This window comes from Tetrao urogallus, assembly GCF_951394365.1.
Source record: "Tetrao urogallus genome assembly, chromosome: 3".
In the NCBI taxonomy this organism is placed as follows: domain Eukaryota; kingdom Metazoa; phylum Chordata; class Aves; order Galliformes; family Phasianidae; genus Tetrao; species Tetrao urogallus.
The window spans coordinates 18,989,643-19,007,688 of NC_136815.1; the positions used below are offsets into that span (position 1 = coordinate 18,989,643).

General features: G+C 41.3%; 1 protein-coding gene across 21 annotated transcripts in view; it reads right to left on the bottom strand.

Moving 5' to 3' along the window:
* The window catches only part of RIMS2 (regulating synaptic membrane exocytosis 2), a gene marked incomplete at both ends in the record, with an annotated part of 434,834 nt that overhangs the window by 55,696 nt on the left and 361,092 nt on the right, over positions 1–18,046 (bottom strand). For 3 of the 21 annotated variants that reach the window (XM_079533461.1, XM_079533448.1, XM_079533464.1), the window contains one exon: positions 10,225–10,397. The exons of 16 other annotated variants lie outside the window; for them this stretch is intronic. In XM_079533461.1, coding sequence (XP_079389587.1) covers positions 10,225–10,397 — 173 coding nt within the window. Of the gene's footprint in view, positions 1–8,981; positions 9,219–10,224; positions 10,398–18,046 lie in introns of all 21 variants that reach the window. 2 more of the 21 variants (XM_079533458.1, XM_079533447.1) reach the window with 1 other exon arrangement.

The window sequence follows — 18,046 nt, forward strand, 5'->3', positions numbered from 1 at the left end:
ACAGTGATTATAATGTACGTTGTTACATATACTTTTCAAAGAAAACACGTGTGCACATCTGAAAATAAAAATAACTCCGTATTTCACCAGTTGTTTCATATGAAGCAGCTGAACAACAGACTTTCCAAACTGAAACTGACAATGGGCAATGTGGTTTAATTGAGTGTCTTCTAGAAAAACACAACTTGCATCTACTTAATCTACAAGTTGAATGGTATGTGCTTATTTGAACATATTATAGAATTACAGTTTTCTAGCTGAGATGGAAAAGAGATGGAAGAGAGGGATCGTTCTCTTTTCAACATTAACAGTGCTTACTAAGTCATGAAATACAGCTGTGCCACAAGCTTGCCTAAAACAACTCCGATTTATTCCTTGAAGAAATGAAAAGAGCTCACTGAAATTAAAAACAAGCAGTATTTATATGTTTTATTTATTTATTATTTATACTGTGTATGCATAACCCAAAATCATCAGAGAAATATTGTAAAATTAAATCCTAAAGGGAGGAAAAATCAAATTTCAAAGTAGAAATTCTCAAAAATACATAGAGATAAAAGACATCTTCAGGATAAGAGGAACCAGGATTTAGCTAAACTGAAATTGCCTATAAGGACTATTTTCTTATTGGGAAAAAAACATTAACAGCTGGAAAACTTTGGAAGAAAGTAATATAAGAACTGGACTGGATGTGCTACTGAGAGTATATAGGAGAAGATCACAAAATGCACAGGGAAGAAATAGCTGTACTGAAAAGCCATTATTCAAATCAATGGCTGTAGGCAAACGTGGATTTGACTAAAGCTGCCTCTGTACTTGGCTCATGGAAGTCAAAAAAGCTTTGATCAGCACTGTACAACCTGGCTATGCTTCACTCCTCGTCCCTTTGCACTGCTCACGTGTGTGGTGGGGGGAATCTAAACAATAAAGCAGCTCTGCATTTATGTCTTCCCCTGCAAATTCAGGTTGCTTGAGGACTCCAGAAAATCAGGGTCAGAATAGACACTGCTAGCATTTCTCAAACCTACAGCATCTCTCCGAATTGATCTTCTGGGACCGAGAGCTAAATGGACACGAGCAAGAGATCTGAAGCCATAATTACCTCAGCCGAAGAGACATTATCTGGGACATCACGATCTTGCCTGCCTGACTTCTGTCACTTTGACAAAATGACTTTGAGTCACTTTGGGCCTCTGGGGAAAACTGGAAAGCCATACAGAAAACTTAAGAGCATCAGAAAAAGAAAAGGTTGTGAAGAAACTTGCCATGCACTTTCTGAACCCAGGTCTGCAGGTTTCTTGACCTATGGAGCACAGGCCCATGGCCACAGCTCCTTGCTGAGGAACTATGTACACTTACATGCTATGTATGTTTGGAGAAAATGCTTGTTTGGGTAGCACTTTAAGGACTTTATAGGCTGAGTATGACTATTATGCAGGTGATTATACAGTGATAGTACTGAACCAAAATGTTCAGATGTTTAGTCAAGCAACCTAAACATCAGATAGGCCTGGGAACCCCAGTACAGGAAGAATGTGGAACTGTTGGAGCAGGTCCAGAGGAGGGTCACAAAGATGATCAGAGGGCTGGAGCATCTCTCCTATGAAGAAAGGTTGAGGGAGTTGGACTTGCTAAGCTTGGAGAAGAGAAGGCTCTGTGAAGACCTCACTGGGGCCTTCCAGTACTTGAAGGGAGCTTACAAGCAGGAGGGAGACCGATTTTTTATAGTCTGATAGGACAAGCAGGAATGACTTTAAACTAAAAAAAGGGAGATTTAGGTTAGATTTTAAGAAGAAATTACTACCCAGAGGGTGGTAAGGTGCTGGCACAGGCTGCTGAGAGAGGTTGTAAATGCCCCATCCCTGGTAGCATCCAAGGCCAGGTTGGATGGGATCCTGGGCAGCATGATCTGGTGGGTGGTAACTGTACCCACGGCAAGGAGATGAGATCTAGGTGATCCTTAAGTCCCCCTCCAACCTAAGCCATTCTATGACTCTGTGATTTTGATTCGTTTCAAATCCTCAGTTTATTTCTTTTGATTATCTCTATTTCTTGCATGTCTCTAGGGCTTTTCATCTGCACTTCTATATTTTATAGCCTACTGATGCACTGTTTTTGAATGACCTTAAGTGACCTGAGTATATCAGTGCTTTCTGAATCACAGGTTGGAGTTGATGCACCATGGAGGCTGAACTGCAGGTTGTGTTTCATGGAGATGGAAGCATTCTCAACAATACTGTACTGTTGTCAAACACAAAAAGTCTGAGCTGTAGACAATTTCAAATGAAGTATTTTCACTCTCTGCCTGTTAATAATATGTACTTCCAAATTCATTATTTTAGTATTTCCCAGCAGATAAAACTAAGTCTACCATCTGTAGAGAAATCTGTACAAATTTTGTATCTTTTCCAGGAAACCAGGTCTCTAAGGTTTTGATAGGTAGTGATGACTAACTCAAAAACAGATGAGATTGCTAGATTTCTTAAATGATTTATATTCTGCTCTCAGTACAGATGTCACTAACAATATATGAACTAATACAATTCGTTTCTTAACCATTGATATGGTGTCCTTTTTAATAATTTCTACAGAAGCCAAAAATAATTTTCTTCTGTAGGTCATCTGCCAAAGTTTAAAACATGAAATAAATTATTGTGTCCATTGCTACAGACACAGTTGCTGTATGGATTTTTATCTCTCGAATGTAGAATACTAAATTAAGTTTTAAAATTTACATAAAAGAACAGGGTCATTTGTCATTAACTGCTAACAAACCCTGTATAGCCCAATAATTCTAATCTTACTGGAAAATAGAAAATAGGTACTTTGATTTCAGAGACACAGACCAGTTGTATTTAAGCAGCCATCTGGTTGTCTAATGAGAAGCATACAGAAGAGTTACACTAGAAGAACACAGATTTTTAGTTGCTGCTTGTTGTTTCAGGCCTCTGTCCATTATACATGCCCCAGCCTCTCAAATTAACAAAGCATTTTGAATTTGAAAAGAGTTAGTGAATGTCAGACTCATAGAATCACAGAATATCCTAAGTTGGAAGGGACCCACAAGGATCAAGTCCAACTCCTGGCTCAACACAAGACCACTCAAAAATAAGAGCAAAAGTCTGAGAGCTTCGTCCAGACACTTCTGAAACTCTGGCAGCTTAGTGCCACGACCACTGCACTGTGTAGCCTGTTCCATTGTCTGATCGCTTTCCAGTGAATAACTTTTTCCTGATATCCAACTTAAACCTCCCTTTATGTTGTATGGCAGCTTGCCAGTCTGATCCCAGGAGTGGCAAGAACACTGTTTCTGATGGTTAAGAAACACCTTGGGCTAAGAGCTACAGCAAAGTCAAGAAGTGCACCCTCCAAGTGGTGGGGGAGGCTGGTGGCCTCATACCTCCTCCTGACTGCAGCCCTGCCTGGCAGGGTCCAAGCTCAGGGCCTTACCCTTGGGAGGAAGCATGCTTTTGATCACACTTTTTCCCCATGTAATGAGGCCATGACCTAGGCTTTACCACCTTGCAAACCCCGTTTTGCTTCAAGAAGGGTCTGGCCTACTAAAAGGGTATGGTTTAGCTGACCAACAGAAGCACAGATCGCTTTTTTTCTAGGAAACCATTGCTAGAACTATTGGACACAGATTGCACACACTGCAACTTAGTACAGTATTATGCAGTTTGGAAAGGGTCTCAGGATGCAGCTTTCACAGCCATTGCAAGCACGTGGCCTGTTTGGCAGGAAAGTTTGGGCACAATTAATACATTTCATCCTTCATCCTTCATTCATCATTAATAAATTTCATTAGTTTAGTTGGTTGGGCACAATTAACTTCCTTCATCCATTAGTTTAGTTGGAACAATCACTACAAATTTTCTGAAACCGTTTTGAGAAATCAAACAACGCAAACACACTGAAAATAGATTTTTGATGCTTGTTGGCTTTTGGACAATTTTTTATATTTTTACCAGAATATAGATTTTCAAAAAGCATTACTAGTTTCCACCTCTATGGAGCAGCTAGCACAGACTACAAAACACTGCATTTAACTGATAATAGCTGCAATCGCAGTAGAAGCACATAAAAACTGAAATACAAAGATTACAATACAGTGAAAAAGCAAGGAACAAATACTCATCAGGCACCAGTTTTAAAACCTACGTAATTAAATTCTTTGAAGATTTTTTTTTGACTGAATGACACAAAAGATACTAGAAATTGAATTTGAGATGAATCTTTACATCCCACAAAGGAAAGGGCACAGAGAGCATGAAGAACTATTAGGAAGAGAAAGAAGTTTTTTGTATGAACAATCCCATTACTTAAAACTACATACTGCACTGTTTCTTGTATCTTTGAGTAATTCTGCAAAATTACAATCCAGCTGACTTTCTCAACTGTAAACCTTCATTCTTGTGTCACCTTCCTATATATATATATGTATATATATATATATATATATATGTATATATATATATATATATATATATGTATCACCACTGTCTTTTTCCCAAAATTGTAGAAACATGCTATAACATATCCCTTTAGAAAGTAGAACAAACCTCTAGTCTTGCTCTCATCAGTTCTACAAGTACAGTCACATCCTCTTTCTCCTTTTCACCCGTGTTAATTGAAAGAACAAATATTTACATTGTTTAAAATAACTCTGTTGAGCTCCTGTTTTCCACTCCCGTTTCAAACACTTTCTAAACAAACAAATTTTACTGCTTGTGTTTGTTCAGTTGAAACTGCACCTGGCATTTAATGATATCTTAAGATTTCAGAACTATATTGGTCTCCTTTGCTTTGCTATTACCATGTCTCAAATTTGCCCTCTTTCCAATCTTCCATTTAACATCTGCATGAGTAGACTTAAATTTTCCAATCAGCCGGATGACTGTGATGGTCCCAGGGCAGTATTTACTGTCCCCTATATTGCTGTCCCTAAATCAACATTTGCTTACCAACACTACATCAAAATATTGCTTCTGCAATTAAAACTGCCTCCCTTCTCACCTGCCTCCTTCTGCTACACTAACAGGACCTGGGGGTCTTGATAGATGAAAAACTTAACATGAGTCAGCAATGTGCCCTTGCAAATGGTATCCTGGGCTCCATCAGAAGAGGGGTGGCCAGCAGGGAAATGGGAGGTGATTGTCCCCCTCTACTCTGCTCTTGTGAGGCCCCAGCTGGAGTACTGTGTCCAGGTCTGGAGCCCCCAGTACAAGAAGGACGGGGAGCTGTTGGAGAGGATCCAGAGGAGAGCAATGAAGATGATCAGGGGGCTGGAGCACCTCCCCTACGAACACAGGCTGAGGGAGCTGGGCTTGTTCAGCCTGGAGAAGAGAAGGCTGCGGGGTGACCTGACTGCTGCCTTTCAATACCTAAAGGGAGCCTACAAAAAGGAGGGGAGTCAACTCTCTGAAAGGGTAGATAACAGCAGGACAAGGGGAAATGGTTTTAAGCTGAAGGAGGGGAGATTTAGGTTGGATGTCAGGGGGAAGTTTTTTACAGAGAGAGTGGTGAGGTGCTGGAACAGGCTGCCCAGAGAGGTTGTGGATGCCCCGTCCCTGGAGGTGTTCAAGGCCAGATTGGATGGGGCCCTGGGCAGCCTGGTCTAGTATTAAATGGGGAGGTTGGTGGCCCTGCATGTGGCAGGGGGGGTTGGAGTTTCGTGATCCTTGAGGTCCCTTCCAACCCTGGCCATTCTGTGATTCTGTGAATCACGAATCTCAACTCAGTATCAGTAAATTCATTATTTCCCTCCAAGACCTTTCTGCTCCTTTTCCCAGTCACGTGGACAGTGCATGTCAGTTAGACTTGCTCTTTGGACAGCACTTTGAATTCTACTTTCATATTAGGTCCGCATTTTTGTGACTTGCAGATACTTACAATTTTACATCTCTACCCTTTCTGTTCATTCACATACTGAATCCACTCTCACATTTCATATGCCAGTTACTGCAGTGCTTTTCTCCAGTCCTGACAATTTACCTAACCTAACCCCTTCAAGTATACTGTAGGTAAGTTCTGTAGCCTTTCAGTTTGGCTGTGCCACCCCTTGCTGTGCATCAGTACAAGGCACACTTTTCTTTCTCCAGCTGTACATACAATGTTTTTCTTTTCCAGTATTTAGCAGTTGCTCCTTATCACATTGCTGATCATGTACTTGTGATATTTTTAGTGATTTTTTTTTCCTATGTGCCTCAAATACTTGAAAAGAGCACTCCAGAAGAATTCACAAAACTCACTTATTTCCTTTTTTCAGATCTCCCCCAAGTGCTCCCTGCTGCCAAGATGTCCCCAGCCCAGTACTGTAACTGTCTCCTGTCATGTGGAACATCTCCTAATTCTCCAGTGGTCCCCTCTCTGTTTTCATCTTGTGATTTTGACTCCTGTGCTTGGAACACAGCCCATGTTTTTATTCTGTACTTGACTTATTTATTCTGTATTTGTAGCACAGTGAAATCCTGTTCTGTGACTGCAGTTGTGCGCTGATGTGAGCAAACATAACTATGGTGGATTGATATTCAGAAAACAATTAAGGAAGGTCAAGATTTGAGGCATTCTTAAGCAAATTTCTTGCAATAAAAATGCTCACACAGAAGACCTAGGTTGTTTCTGATATCATCAGGGAGTTGGAATAAGAATGATGTCAGATAACAATACATAAGGAGTCTTTAAAAACTGCAGAGGGGAAGCTTGATCCATGCTTTCTGTTTACTAGCATGCATTGCCAAGAAGGAGCACAGTTGTGATTTTTCTGTACATCAACCATATGCCAATTTGTAGTTCCAAGAGGTTTAGTGAAGGCAAAATCTGACTTTGCAGCTATTGCTGCCAAAAAGATTGACTGACTTATTGTACTCCAGTGCTCTAAGAGCTAATGCAGTTTATTACACTCAGTGACTCTATGAAACAGGCAAGGGATGCATTCATGATGGATATCTGTCTTCATGGTCATTTAAGCTACTTTGAACCCACCTATCATCTCAGCAGACTGAAACCATTAGTGTGACTATTAGCATTACTCACAAAATGTATAAGCATGGTGACTTTGAAATGTACAATATCGAGGCACAATATGCCTTTAAAGAACTCACTTTTGATGATGGAGTGATTGAGAGCAGCCCCTTTGTCTCCCAGTTCCCCAGAGGAAAGGTGACTGCTGTTCAATGCCTGCGAATACAAATTCCCATCTCCTCTACAGCTTTTGTGATGCCCAAAATCTCAGGGTCTAGGAGGTAATTGTCTGCTGTTCTTTGTTGGGTGAAATGGCTGCTTCAGTTCTGTTGGGTACCACAAATACCTATTGATATGGTTAATTATTAAATGATGCTTTGCTGACTGTTCAACACTGGTGTTGAGTATTTTTGGAAAAATGAAGTTGTTAAGAGCAGCTGCAGAGATGCCTTGTTTCATACCAAGAAGGGATCCTGACTTCTCTGCCTTCCTGGAGATTGAGAGCAGCCATCAGGCAGAGGGATGAGCTGGCACAGAGAAAAAGTAGTTCCTTCTCAAGGAAGACTTTATTTTCTGTGAGGGGCAGCATTTTTGGCTGAAGGGTAACCTGAATGAATGTTGTCAACTGGGAATAGAGACCTGCTTTGTAAAAGGCAGAACTTCATGATCCCACTAAAATGGAAACTTAATGAGATTCAGGAGAGAAAAAGGTCCTTAAAGTACCCACACTACCACAAGATTTGCTTAGCAGTCCCTGGAGCAAGCATGCCAAGGCAGTCTTAAAGACAGCTGTTTCTAAACAGATGCTTTTGCTGAGATTTACAAGGTGTTCACACAAGTGAAGAAATGATGGCAACATATACAGTGAGTGGCAGTATCTCCCCATACCGCCCCAGATTGAACACTGCACGTTTTGATTCTTTTTTTTTTTTATGACCTTTGCTCCATTCTACCACAGGCAAACTGGTTCATTCATCTCCATTTGGAAGAGTCTATCAGAACACTTTATGTGAGTAATTATGTGTTTGAAATAAAAGAAGTGACTGTGTGTGTCTGCATGTGCGTGTATGTACAGGCACGTATAGGTGGATGTATGCAGCAATGGAAGTGGAATGCAGCAGAGCACTTTAACATGCATTAGAACAGCTCGACAAGATTAAGCTATCTATAGGCAGTGAAGCATTTGCTGGAAAAAGTATTTTTTTCCTGAGAGTTTCTGATGTGTTTCAGCAAAACTCAAACTCTTTTTTTTTTTACAAATGAAGAAGGAAAGAACACTGTATTTCTCATAATGCAAATTACATGGATTTTGCAATATAAAATGTCACTAATTAGAAGTCATGGTTCAAAGGAATTGTGGTAAAATGTGTAAAGCTAGAATGCTATCTGATAAAATTAGAGCCGATTGTGCTGAAATACTTCTGGACACAATAGAGCAGCAGAGCTGCATGACCCCTCGATAGTGCAGCAAACCACAACAGCTATTCATATGGAGTGGAAGAAAAGGAAAAACTCTGCTTATCCATGTCAATTGTCCATCAACATGCACATTTATCAGCCCATGTGAAAAGGTTTACAAAAAAAAAATTCAAATGCTTTCCTTTACTACTGCCAGAAAAAAAAAAGAGTAAAGATGATTTTGATACTGGTAACTCAACAAAGGATTTGTCCATGACCAATAATTCAAGCAGATCATATAAAGAGGCACAGTTTGTATTGTTTATTATAGTCAAACTCAAGCTCTAGTCTACAACAATTTAAAAAATAAAATGCTGTAGCTGCATACAAAATGATGCATTGAGTTAGTGCGCTGCATCATTTGCTATGCAGAACAAGTTCACTGAAGCTGAGACTAAAACTTGTTTCAACATGAAATCATCACAGCTGAAAGCAAAAGAAGCGACAGACACCACAGACAATAAACTAAGGAAAGGAAAGAAAAAAAAAAAGGAAGGCAGGGAGGGTTCAGGTACAGCAGGAAGCAGGTCAGTAGGTCTTCAGAACTAGAAATGTTTTACCTGTCATCCTCTTTCCCTTCCTCAGCTTGATCCTCTTGAGCTTTTTCATCTTGCCCTGAGCCTTTGGTTTCTTCCTGATCACCGTTCTCTGCCACCTCTTGCCCTTCCCCTTTTTCATCAGTTTCTTGCTCCTTTGTTTTTTCCTCCTCCTCCTCTTTTTCCTCCTCCTCAGGAAATATTTCATCTTGTTCATCCCCTTCCAACCCTCCCTCTTTTTTTTCCTCTATATTCCTTGTCCTTCTGAAGTCAACAAAATATTGAGCAAAGCATGCAAAAGGAAAAAAGAAAAGGATAAAGTAAAGTTAGGGCCACAGAGAAGAGCATGCATGGACTCAAAAGAAAGGGAACATAGAAGGAATAAAACGAAAACCAAAAGATGGAAGTAGCCACTAAGTAGCCACTAAGTAGCCACATGCTGGCTAGCCCTCCAGCCTGCACCAGAACAGCTTTACACTGGGATGTTTTCTTAGGACAGCCTCTAAGGCCCTCTTTGAATAGAAGTTGCATAGCAATACATCTCATTTATAAAAGGAAGCATAACCATTGGACAGAAACAATATCCTAACATTGCCCATAGAAACAGATGTTGAAAATATCTTATGAAATGCATTACTTCTCTCCAGGGGACAGATCTTTGGCACTGAATTTTGCTGACAGATGTGGGTGGGTTACACCTGCTGAGAAAAATGACTTTCTGTTTGTTCTGCAGTCAAAGCTCCACTGACAGTGCAGGAGGGGCACGCAAAGGAGATGCTTTGCTCACAGACATGCTGAGCACACCTTGCTGACAACTGAGTGGCCTTATGCTTTCTGTTGAGCTGGACCAGGGTCTGTAGTATTAACACAGACTCTTATAACAGTCAGCAGCTCTAGCTTAAAAAGTACACTATCATGTCTCTGGCATTGTCTGTAATTTCATGCTAAGCTTTCTTTTCAGCTATCTTAACTATTTTAAACAACTGTTACTAGGAAGTGCAAAGCTAAGCATGTCTAAGCATGCTTGCTGATAGCACATTTGTTGCTACAACATATGCTATTGTAACTCAAAATGATGAAACTTTGCTAAAAACAAATACCATAATAAATTCAAAAAGCATGAGATGAAAAGGATATTTAAAGCGGTACTGTGCATATTTCCTGCCAACTCCAACTTCAGCAATACATTCTTCTCAATCACAAATACTGAAGCACTCAGTTACTGAAACCCCTCAGCTGTTGCTGCCCCAGGGCTCCCTGTGCTCACCTTATTTTCTTGTTTCCCCGGGGCCGCTCTGACTGGACCGACATGTAGCTCGTGCTGCTGAAACGAGAAGCGCTGCTCGTCCGAGACACTGCCGAGACATCGCTGACATCGCTGTCTGAGGACTTGTTGGAAATGTTGTCTGAGCCTCGCTGAGCGTCCCGCCCTGACCGATACTGCAAGAGGAAAGGGACAGAGATGTTGTCAGTGGCACTTCCACAGATCAGCTATGGCGATGCTCCCTGATGCCATCTAAACTGCCTGTGTCACCAGACTGCCTGAATCTTTCAAGTGAAGTTTTTAACTAGTAGAGAATACAAAAAATGTCTTGCTTCATATTAATTTTATTCTGCTTTGATATCCAATTGAAGTGATTAGCTCTGCGGTTTCATCCATACGTTAACTTGTACAAACATCCAGCTCTCCAAGGGTTTCACCAACCTGAGCGAAGACGTCTGCCCCATCGCACAGTGCTCTCACCAGCTGTTTCAGCAGTGCACAACAGCACAGCGGGGACTTGGTGACGTGCCTGCAGCTGCTGGGCTCATGAAAGATTGACCAGGAAGCAGATGCACTTCACACTGCCTACAAAAAGCTGTCTCTTTTGGGGCCTAGCCTATTTACCAGAACTTCTGGTTGACAAATGATAGCACTTTTCTTTTTATAAGAATAGATAGATGAGATTATCCAAGTAAAAGACATCATGACGTAGCTCTGCAAACAAGCAAAGCCCATGGCCTTCTGTATTGCAGGGCTGGGAAGTCTGAATGGATGTGAGACCAAAGAAATGGGACTAGAGAGCTAGAGATTATTTGCACTGATAATGTATAGATGCCTCAATGTTCTCACTTGTGTCCGTATGCTGTCACCGCAAAACCAGCAGGTGACTGGCCATCAGCAGAGGCATATGTACTATTAAGCAGAGCATAATAAAAAACAGCATACCAGAGGTATCCGGGTTTGATTTGACCAAAAGATGGGTATTTGTTCTTGATACACCAGTATACTCTAAAGAAATGCTAAGTCTTTGACACTCTGCACTGCACCTTGTGCATATAAAATAAATAGCAGAGATTTTTCCTCTTCCTCTTCATGAGCAGACATTTCTGTGTACACAGCAATGCAGTGGGTTACTATTTATAATCTTTTCAGAAAAACAGTTCCGCAGGACAAACTGTCAATGAGCACCAAGCTGACATCAAATGAGGACAGTATGAAAATATGTACAGCACAGGCAGGATTTAAAGAAAAAAACCTTGAACTCCTGGGGAGTAGCAATGCTTGGCTCAGATCCTCTTTACAGTTTTTGAAAAACCATACTATGTGCAGTCCACAGATCATTTGCTTCTGTGCTTTACAAGTGATAAGGGACACTGGGAAATAATCAGAAAGACTGCAGCATTTCAGAATAACATTTGAGTACCTGCTAGTAGGTAGGCTAGGATATTGCACTTGGAAATAATGAGTTATCTTGCCTGTTTTAAGACAGATAAATGAACCAAAGACAAGAAAAAATGCTCGAGCAGGTTACACTGCACACCTGCTGCAGGCAATGACCAAGCTCAACCTGGGCTGCATGTCTGCCTAAAATTGTTGCCAATACTGCAGTTGCCTCCCTGATCCATCCTGATTTCCAGTACTTGGGTTCATTTACAGACCTGTCACCACTTTCTTCTTCAGCCCTAAGGTGTAGGAGAGCACTCAGCCAGCCCTAAAGACATAGAGGATCTCTCTGATTACATCATTTAAAGGGTACAACATGTATTGAAGGTTTTTTTTGACACCATTAATATTTTTGTTTGATGAAGATGGTATGTACTTTTACTGATTTGGGAATGTAAAAACAATAATTTAACAACTGTTCTGACCATCAAAGATGGAGGAACATTAAACCTCTCTTGCAGTAATTCTTTTCAAAGAGCAACTGATCAGATTTTTGGAGAATACAAAACAGAGTGCCTTCTGGAACGTGTCTGTACTCATAAAATAACAGAACATCCCAAGGTGAAAGGGATCCACAAGGTGATCCAGTCCAACTGCTGGCTCCACACATGACCACCCAAAATTCAGACTCTGTGTCTGAAAGTGCTGTCCAAACACTCCTTGAACTCTGGCAGCTCGAGGCCGTGCCCATCAGCCTCTGATGAAGAACCTGTTCCTAACACCCACCCACCAGTGGAAACCAATGGGGCTTCCTCAGCCTCACCATTGCTAGTGACCCTGCGAAGCACAGTTAGCACTACAATTCTGATGTGGCCGTTCTTTGGGGAAATGAGCATAGTATCAGATGTGAATCATTCATGGAATTGTTAACTGCATCCCAATTAAGGGACAAATAATTACTTGTGGTCACCACAGAATGACAGATCTTGACCCGCAGATCCCTCGCTGAGCTCCCCACACAGTCAGTGGAAATGAGCCTTTCCAAATTAGACACTTATAAGCAGCAAAGCCACAAATGCTATCAGCACTGCACGGAATCATTCTGCAGCATGCTCACAGGTTCTAAAACCTGTGGTTATGGTTTTATCTGCTCTACTTCTACACCTGGAAAAATAACTTTCCAGTTCTTAAAGATACTTTTTTTTTTGTTAGAACTGTACTGTGCATAACAAATCAAACATTTTCATAAATAAAACAATCTAATTGTAGTTTTATTCTTTAAGAAGCCAGCAAGTAGCAATAAAACCTAGTGACAGACATTTAAGAATTGCTATGGCAACAAAAGCAAATTAAAAGCGAGTAATTCCGGAAATATAAGGAGAAAAATTATTACCAGGTTATTACCATGCCTCTTTTTTCTCTGTTATATGTAGGGGTATCTCTCAGAAAGTATTTTAGATTGAGCCAGAGGATATAGAAATACTATTCGGCCCTTACTATTTCTGGATGTTTTAGAATTGAAATTAACTTCATCTTTTCATATTCGTGTCTTAATATAAAATATTTATTTTTGAAAGCCCTGTGAAATATTTACACGTTCTCTTAGTTACAGTCTCACAATTGTTAATATTCTGCCACAGCAAAATCTAGAAAATGAAACGAAATTGTGTACCTTGCCAGATACCTCAATAAAACAAATCTCTCCAACTCATCCATCAAGTCTACGTCAAATTGTTTTGCTGGTTTCTAACCCCAACAGTGTACTTTTGAACTTACATATAACTTGATTTAGATAAAATCCAGATTGCAATTTTAAGTGCATTGTATGTTAGAGTTCCACTACCTGCAGCACAAAAGGCAAAAGAAAATACTGCTTGTCTGATAGAAGCTATTATGGTATTTCAGTTTTACATCTGTTTCTGAATCTGCAATTCAATATAAGGCAGTTTCCATACTGCTGCCCTGCTCTCTGCCTCAAAAGTAAAATGGCATTTATGTTGTGTGAATATTGATTTTAATGAACCATCCACTTCATTGACTGTAAAATGCAACTTTTTTTTTGCACAATTTTACACAATCCTTTCTTCAGTTATTGTGTGGCTAAAGTTGCCCAAAGGCATTAGAACTTCAGACATTTCATTTGTTTCCTTGGTTTCATTCCACTGAGTTTTAACTTATTCTTTTTATGCAAAATGTCACCTACTGTATGAGACCAACTGTTAGACTCAAAAGGTCATTCATTATTAATCAAGTGCCATCCACTCACTGAAATACAGCTGCCACGTCCCCTCCTGCTGCCCCGCTTGTCCTGCATCTTGCTGCAGCAGCCAACAAGTTGGGAGCACCCACAAGGGCCACCGCTGTCCCTACAGAATAACCAAATCATTAAGATTGGAAGAGATCACTAAGATCATCTAGTCCAGCTGTCAGCTCATGACCACTGTGCCCACTAACCCATGTCCTCATGGCTAGTTGTTGGCTACAGCAGGACCCAGGCTCGATCCTCTGACCCAACAACTCCCCTCCACACTTTGGTTTCCATCAGTAGGAAGCATGGACATGGAGACAGCAAGGGAATCACAGAATGGCTTGGGTTGGAAGGGACCTCAATGATCATCAAGCTCCAGCCCCCCTGCTACATGTAGGACCACCAACCTCTATATCTAATACTAGAACTTCATGTGCTCCCCCCTCCTTGGACCATCGTAAGGCCTACTCTGTAGAGAAGCACACCTCCCTACTGTGCAATACTGTTTCTTTTTATTGTTATTATTATTAGCATTATTATTATGTTAACAACAGCTACTGCAGGAGGAAAATTATGTCCCAACTTTCCCTTTGCTGGAAATGTATGTCTGTCTTACTTCAATTGAGACTCACATAATGCAGCCCAGACACCAGACTTTATGACCCATAGTGCAGTAAAACTTGCCTGCCTGCAGATGCTTCAATAGCGGGCAGTGTGCTGCAAGCAGAGGGCTTGATGAAAATGCACCCTGGCATTTTTCATAGTAAGATGATCTTGTCTTATTTTGTTGTGTTGAAGAAAAGAATAAACTTCATGGTTACAGAATCAGGCAAATAAGTTTGAGAGTTACTTAAAATCCTTTCCTCTATAGTAATAAAATCATCAGTTGGAACCAGTAACAAAAAGACATGCTTGGTGTTTGCACCAATACTTTGCGACTGCAATAAATTATTTTCCTGCAGTGATGAATTCAAGATTGTTGAAGTTGAGAAACAAATACCTGTTCTGCCTCCTAATGCAATAACCCTTGCAGGGCTCCCAACCTCTTGCTCTGTGACTGCAGGTCACATCGAGCTACAACTACTCTCACACTGTTTCTTGAAAGAAACTGCCTTGGAACTTCTGATTCAAAAGGAGTTTGTATGTTTCCTATTACTTTAATCTACTGTTCCCAGTCTTTCATTCTGGACTATATACTCGTGCAGTTTCCAGGCAATTGAAATTGTTGGTCATTTCCACCAATCTTTCTATTTTATAATATTTTTTTTTTCTCTTTTTTACAGCCTAGTCATCAGCTTTTATTTGCTAGCAGCTCCATAGGAACATAAAAATCTGCTCAATGCTTTTACTGATCAAAATGTTGGGAAGACATTTCAGACAATTGTCTATTGTGCTACAAGAAGATGAAAGAACTGCTCTGGATTGTTTTCAATAGCTCTTTGCCTCGATGACAAAAGCTTTTGAGAAGCCTGAGAACAGCAACTGTGTGAAATGTTCTATAATTTTTACTGGAGCTACTGGTTCAAGATCACAGCCTTGAAAGGCACTGCAAATTTTAGTTACCATAGATCATTTGAAGGAATGCTATTAGATTGTTTCAAAATCCTTTGCTGATTGCTGTTCAACGAAGTGTGCCATTTAAAATGAAATGGAACACTTACTTATAAATTTAACAGTACATTTATATAAAATAAAAGATTCTAAGTAATTTTTGCAAAGTGCTGGATACAAACAAGTATGTAGCATGAACATGTATTTCTGTGCACCTGGCACACAGGTACAGCCAAGATGAGGGCTGTGCTGGAGGCACACACCTGACAGCATTGCCAGGCCTTGGGCAGCAGGCAGTGCGCAGCCTCCGCCAGCCCCACTGGTGCTGTGCTGCACGCAGCAGCCCTTGGGCCCTCTGCAGAGTCAAAGACTAACCTGGGATTGCAATTCCTGCACTGCTCTGATATTAAGTATACAGTAAGCTCAGCAGCTGTCTTGGGCTCCACCATAAGGAGCTGCAACCAGTTCTAGCTCAGACTCATTCCTTGCTGCCTCCTTGTCCTGGAGCCCAGCCCAGCCTTCCCCCTCTTTTTATTCCTAATTCTTGGATCCTGCTCTCCCAGCCCTGTGTTTCTGCCACTGTTTCAACCCTGCCTCCCCATCTTGTCTTGCATTAGGGTCCCTTTGGTCCCCTGGCTCTGGCTCAGCTATGTCTCTTCACATTCTTGAAGTACCAAAAAAGAAAGACCAGAGTCACACAAGGACTCACCATTCTGGAGCTGTATAATGCTGAGCCAGCAAGCCCAGCTGGATGCACAGGAGTGCCCTGGGGAGGTACTGATCTACAGTCCTCTATGCTCACATTCCTCAGCTAACATCACTGGGACTGAGTGCACCCTCATCAAGTTCGTGGATGACACCAAGCTGTGTGGTGCAAAGAACATGCCTGAGGGATGGGATGCTATCCAGAGAGACCCATACAGGCTCGAGCAGCCGGCCCACGAGAACCTCATGAGGTTCAACAAAGCCAAGTGCAAGGTCTTGCATCTGGGCAGTCAGTATAAGCTGCGGGATGTAAGGATGGAGCCCTGCTGAAAGGGATCTGGGAGTACTGCTGGATGGTACGCTGAACAAAAGCCAGAAGTGTCCCTCAAGCCCAGAACACCACCCATATCATGGGTTGCATCAAAAGAAGCGTGGCCAGCATGGCAAGGGAGGTGATCCTGCCCCTCTACTCTGCGCTGTTGGGGCCTCACCTGGAGTACTGCATCCAGATGTGGGGTCCTCAGTACAGGAGAGACATGGACCTGTTGGAGCACATCCAGAGGAGGGCCACACAAATGATCCAAGGGATGGAACACCTCTCCTACAAGGACAGGCTGAGGGCGCTGTGGCTGTTCAGCCTGGAGAAGAGAAGGCTCAGAGATCTGATAGCGGCCTTTCAGTATCTAAAGAGGGGCTATAAGAAAGCAGGGGACAGATACTGTAGCAGGGTCTGTGGTGATAGGTAATAGGATAATCTATTCTTACAAGTCTTCCACCCTAGACTATACACTCATGCAGTTTCTAGGCAATTGAAACTATCAGTCATTGTTCATTGCAGGGGAGTTGAATTAGTTGACCTTCAATGGTCCATTCCAATTCTAACAATTCCACAGTATTTTTTTCTTCATTTTTCGTAACATTTCAGTCTACTACTTCCTTAATCAGAGGAACTGACTATAACCTGGTCTGTAAAACTCACCTCTTAAACCAGCTTAATCTCTTTCCCATAAAGTTAGGCCACTAATTTCTATGCAGTGTTAAAAAACAATGTCTATATTTCTAGCTAACAGATGGAAAACTAGTATTTCAAAAGTTCTCATGACTCTCCCTTACTGACTTGGTGTCCCCTATTTACTTATTTCACAAACACATGCTCATTTATTACACTCTTAAAAAAGGAGGTCTTAAAACCTACATACCTAAGAATCTTGAGAACCTGATTTCGCTAAAGGGGCTAAGCTATGTTGCAAACCACATCCTTCTGTCAAATTAGTAAATGAAAACTGGATAATAAGAAAGATGAAAGTTGAGAGGTGGGCCACTGCAGAAAAAAAGGTAGCCTAGGTTGTTTTAACTGGAACATAATCAACAGATCAAGGGGAGTGTTGTTCACTCAGCACTCATTAGACCATTGGCCTACAACATTACATTTCTTACTGAGATGCCATTTACAAGACATGGATAACCGTCTCAAATTGAACAGAACAGAATGGACACTGGGAAAAATTACTTCAAGGAAAAGTTAGTCAAGCACCGGAATGGGCTTCCCAGGGAAGTGGTGGGGTCCCTGCCCAAGGATATGTGTGGAATTGGCACAAAGGGACATGCTATTGCGATGGGACTCGGTAGGTCAATCTTATGGCTGGACATTTCTTGATGTTCCCTCCAACCCAAGTGACTGTCATCCTTGTGGCTAAGGGGATCCTGAAGCTAAAGGAGAAACCGCAGGTGCAGCAGCAACACAGAAACCACCAGTGGATCACTGTTTAAGAAAAACTGGAAGTCTAGATGGAGGTAACCTGGAAGTAAGACAAAAGCAAAAAAAAATTGCCTACTTCATGTGGTGCATTTTTTTTAAGAAATTCCTCAGCATACAGTGTAAAATAATACAGTAGAATAGAAAATGTTCAGGGATTACATCAAGGAGTACTTACAGGA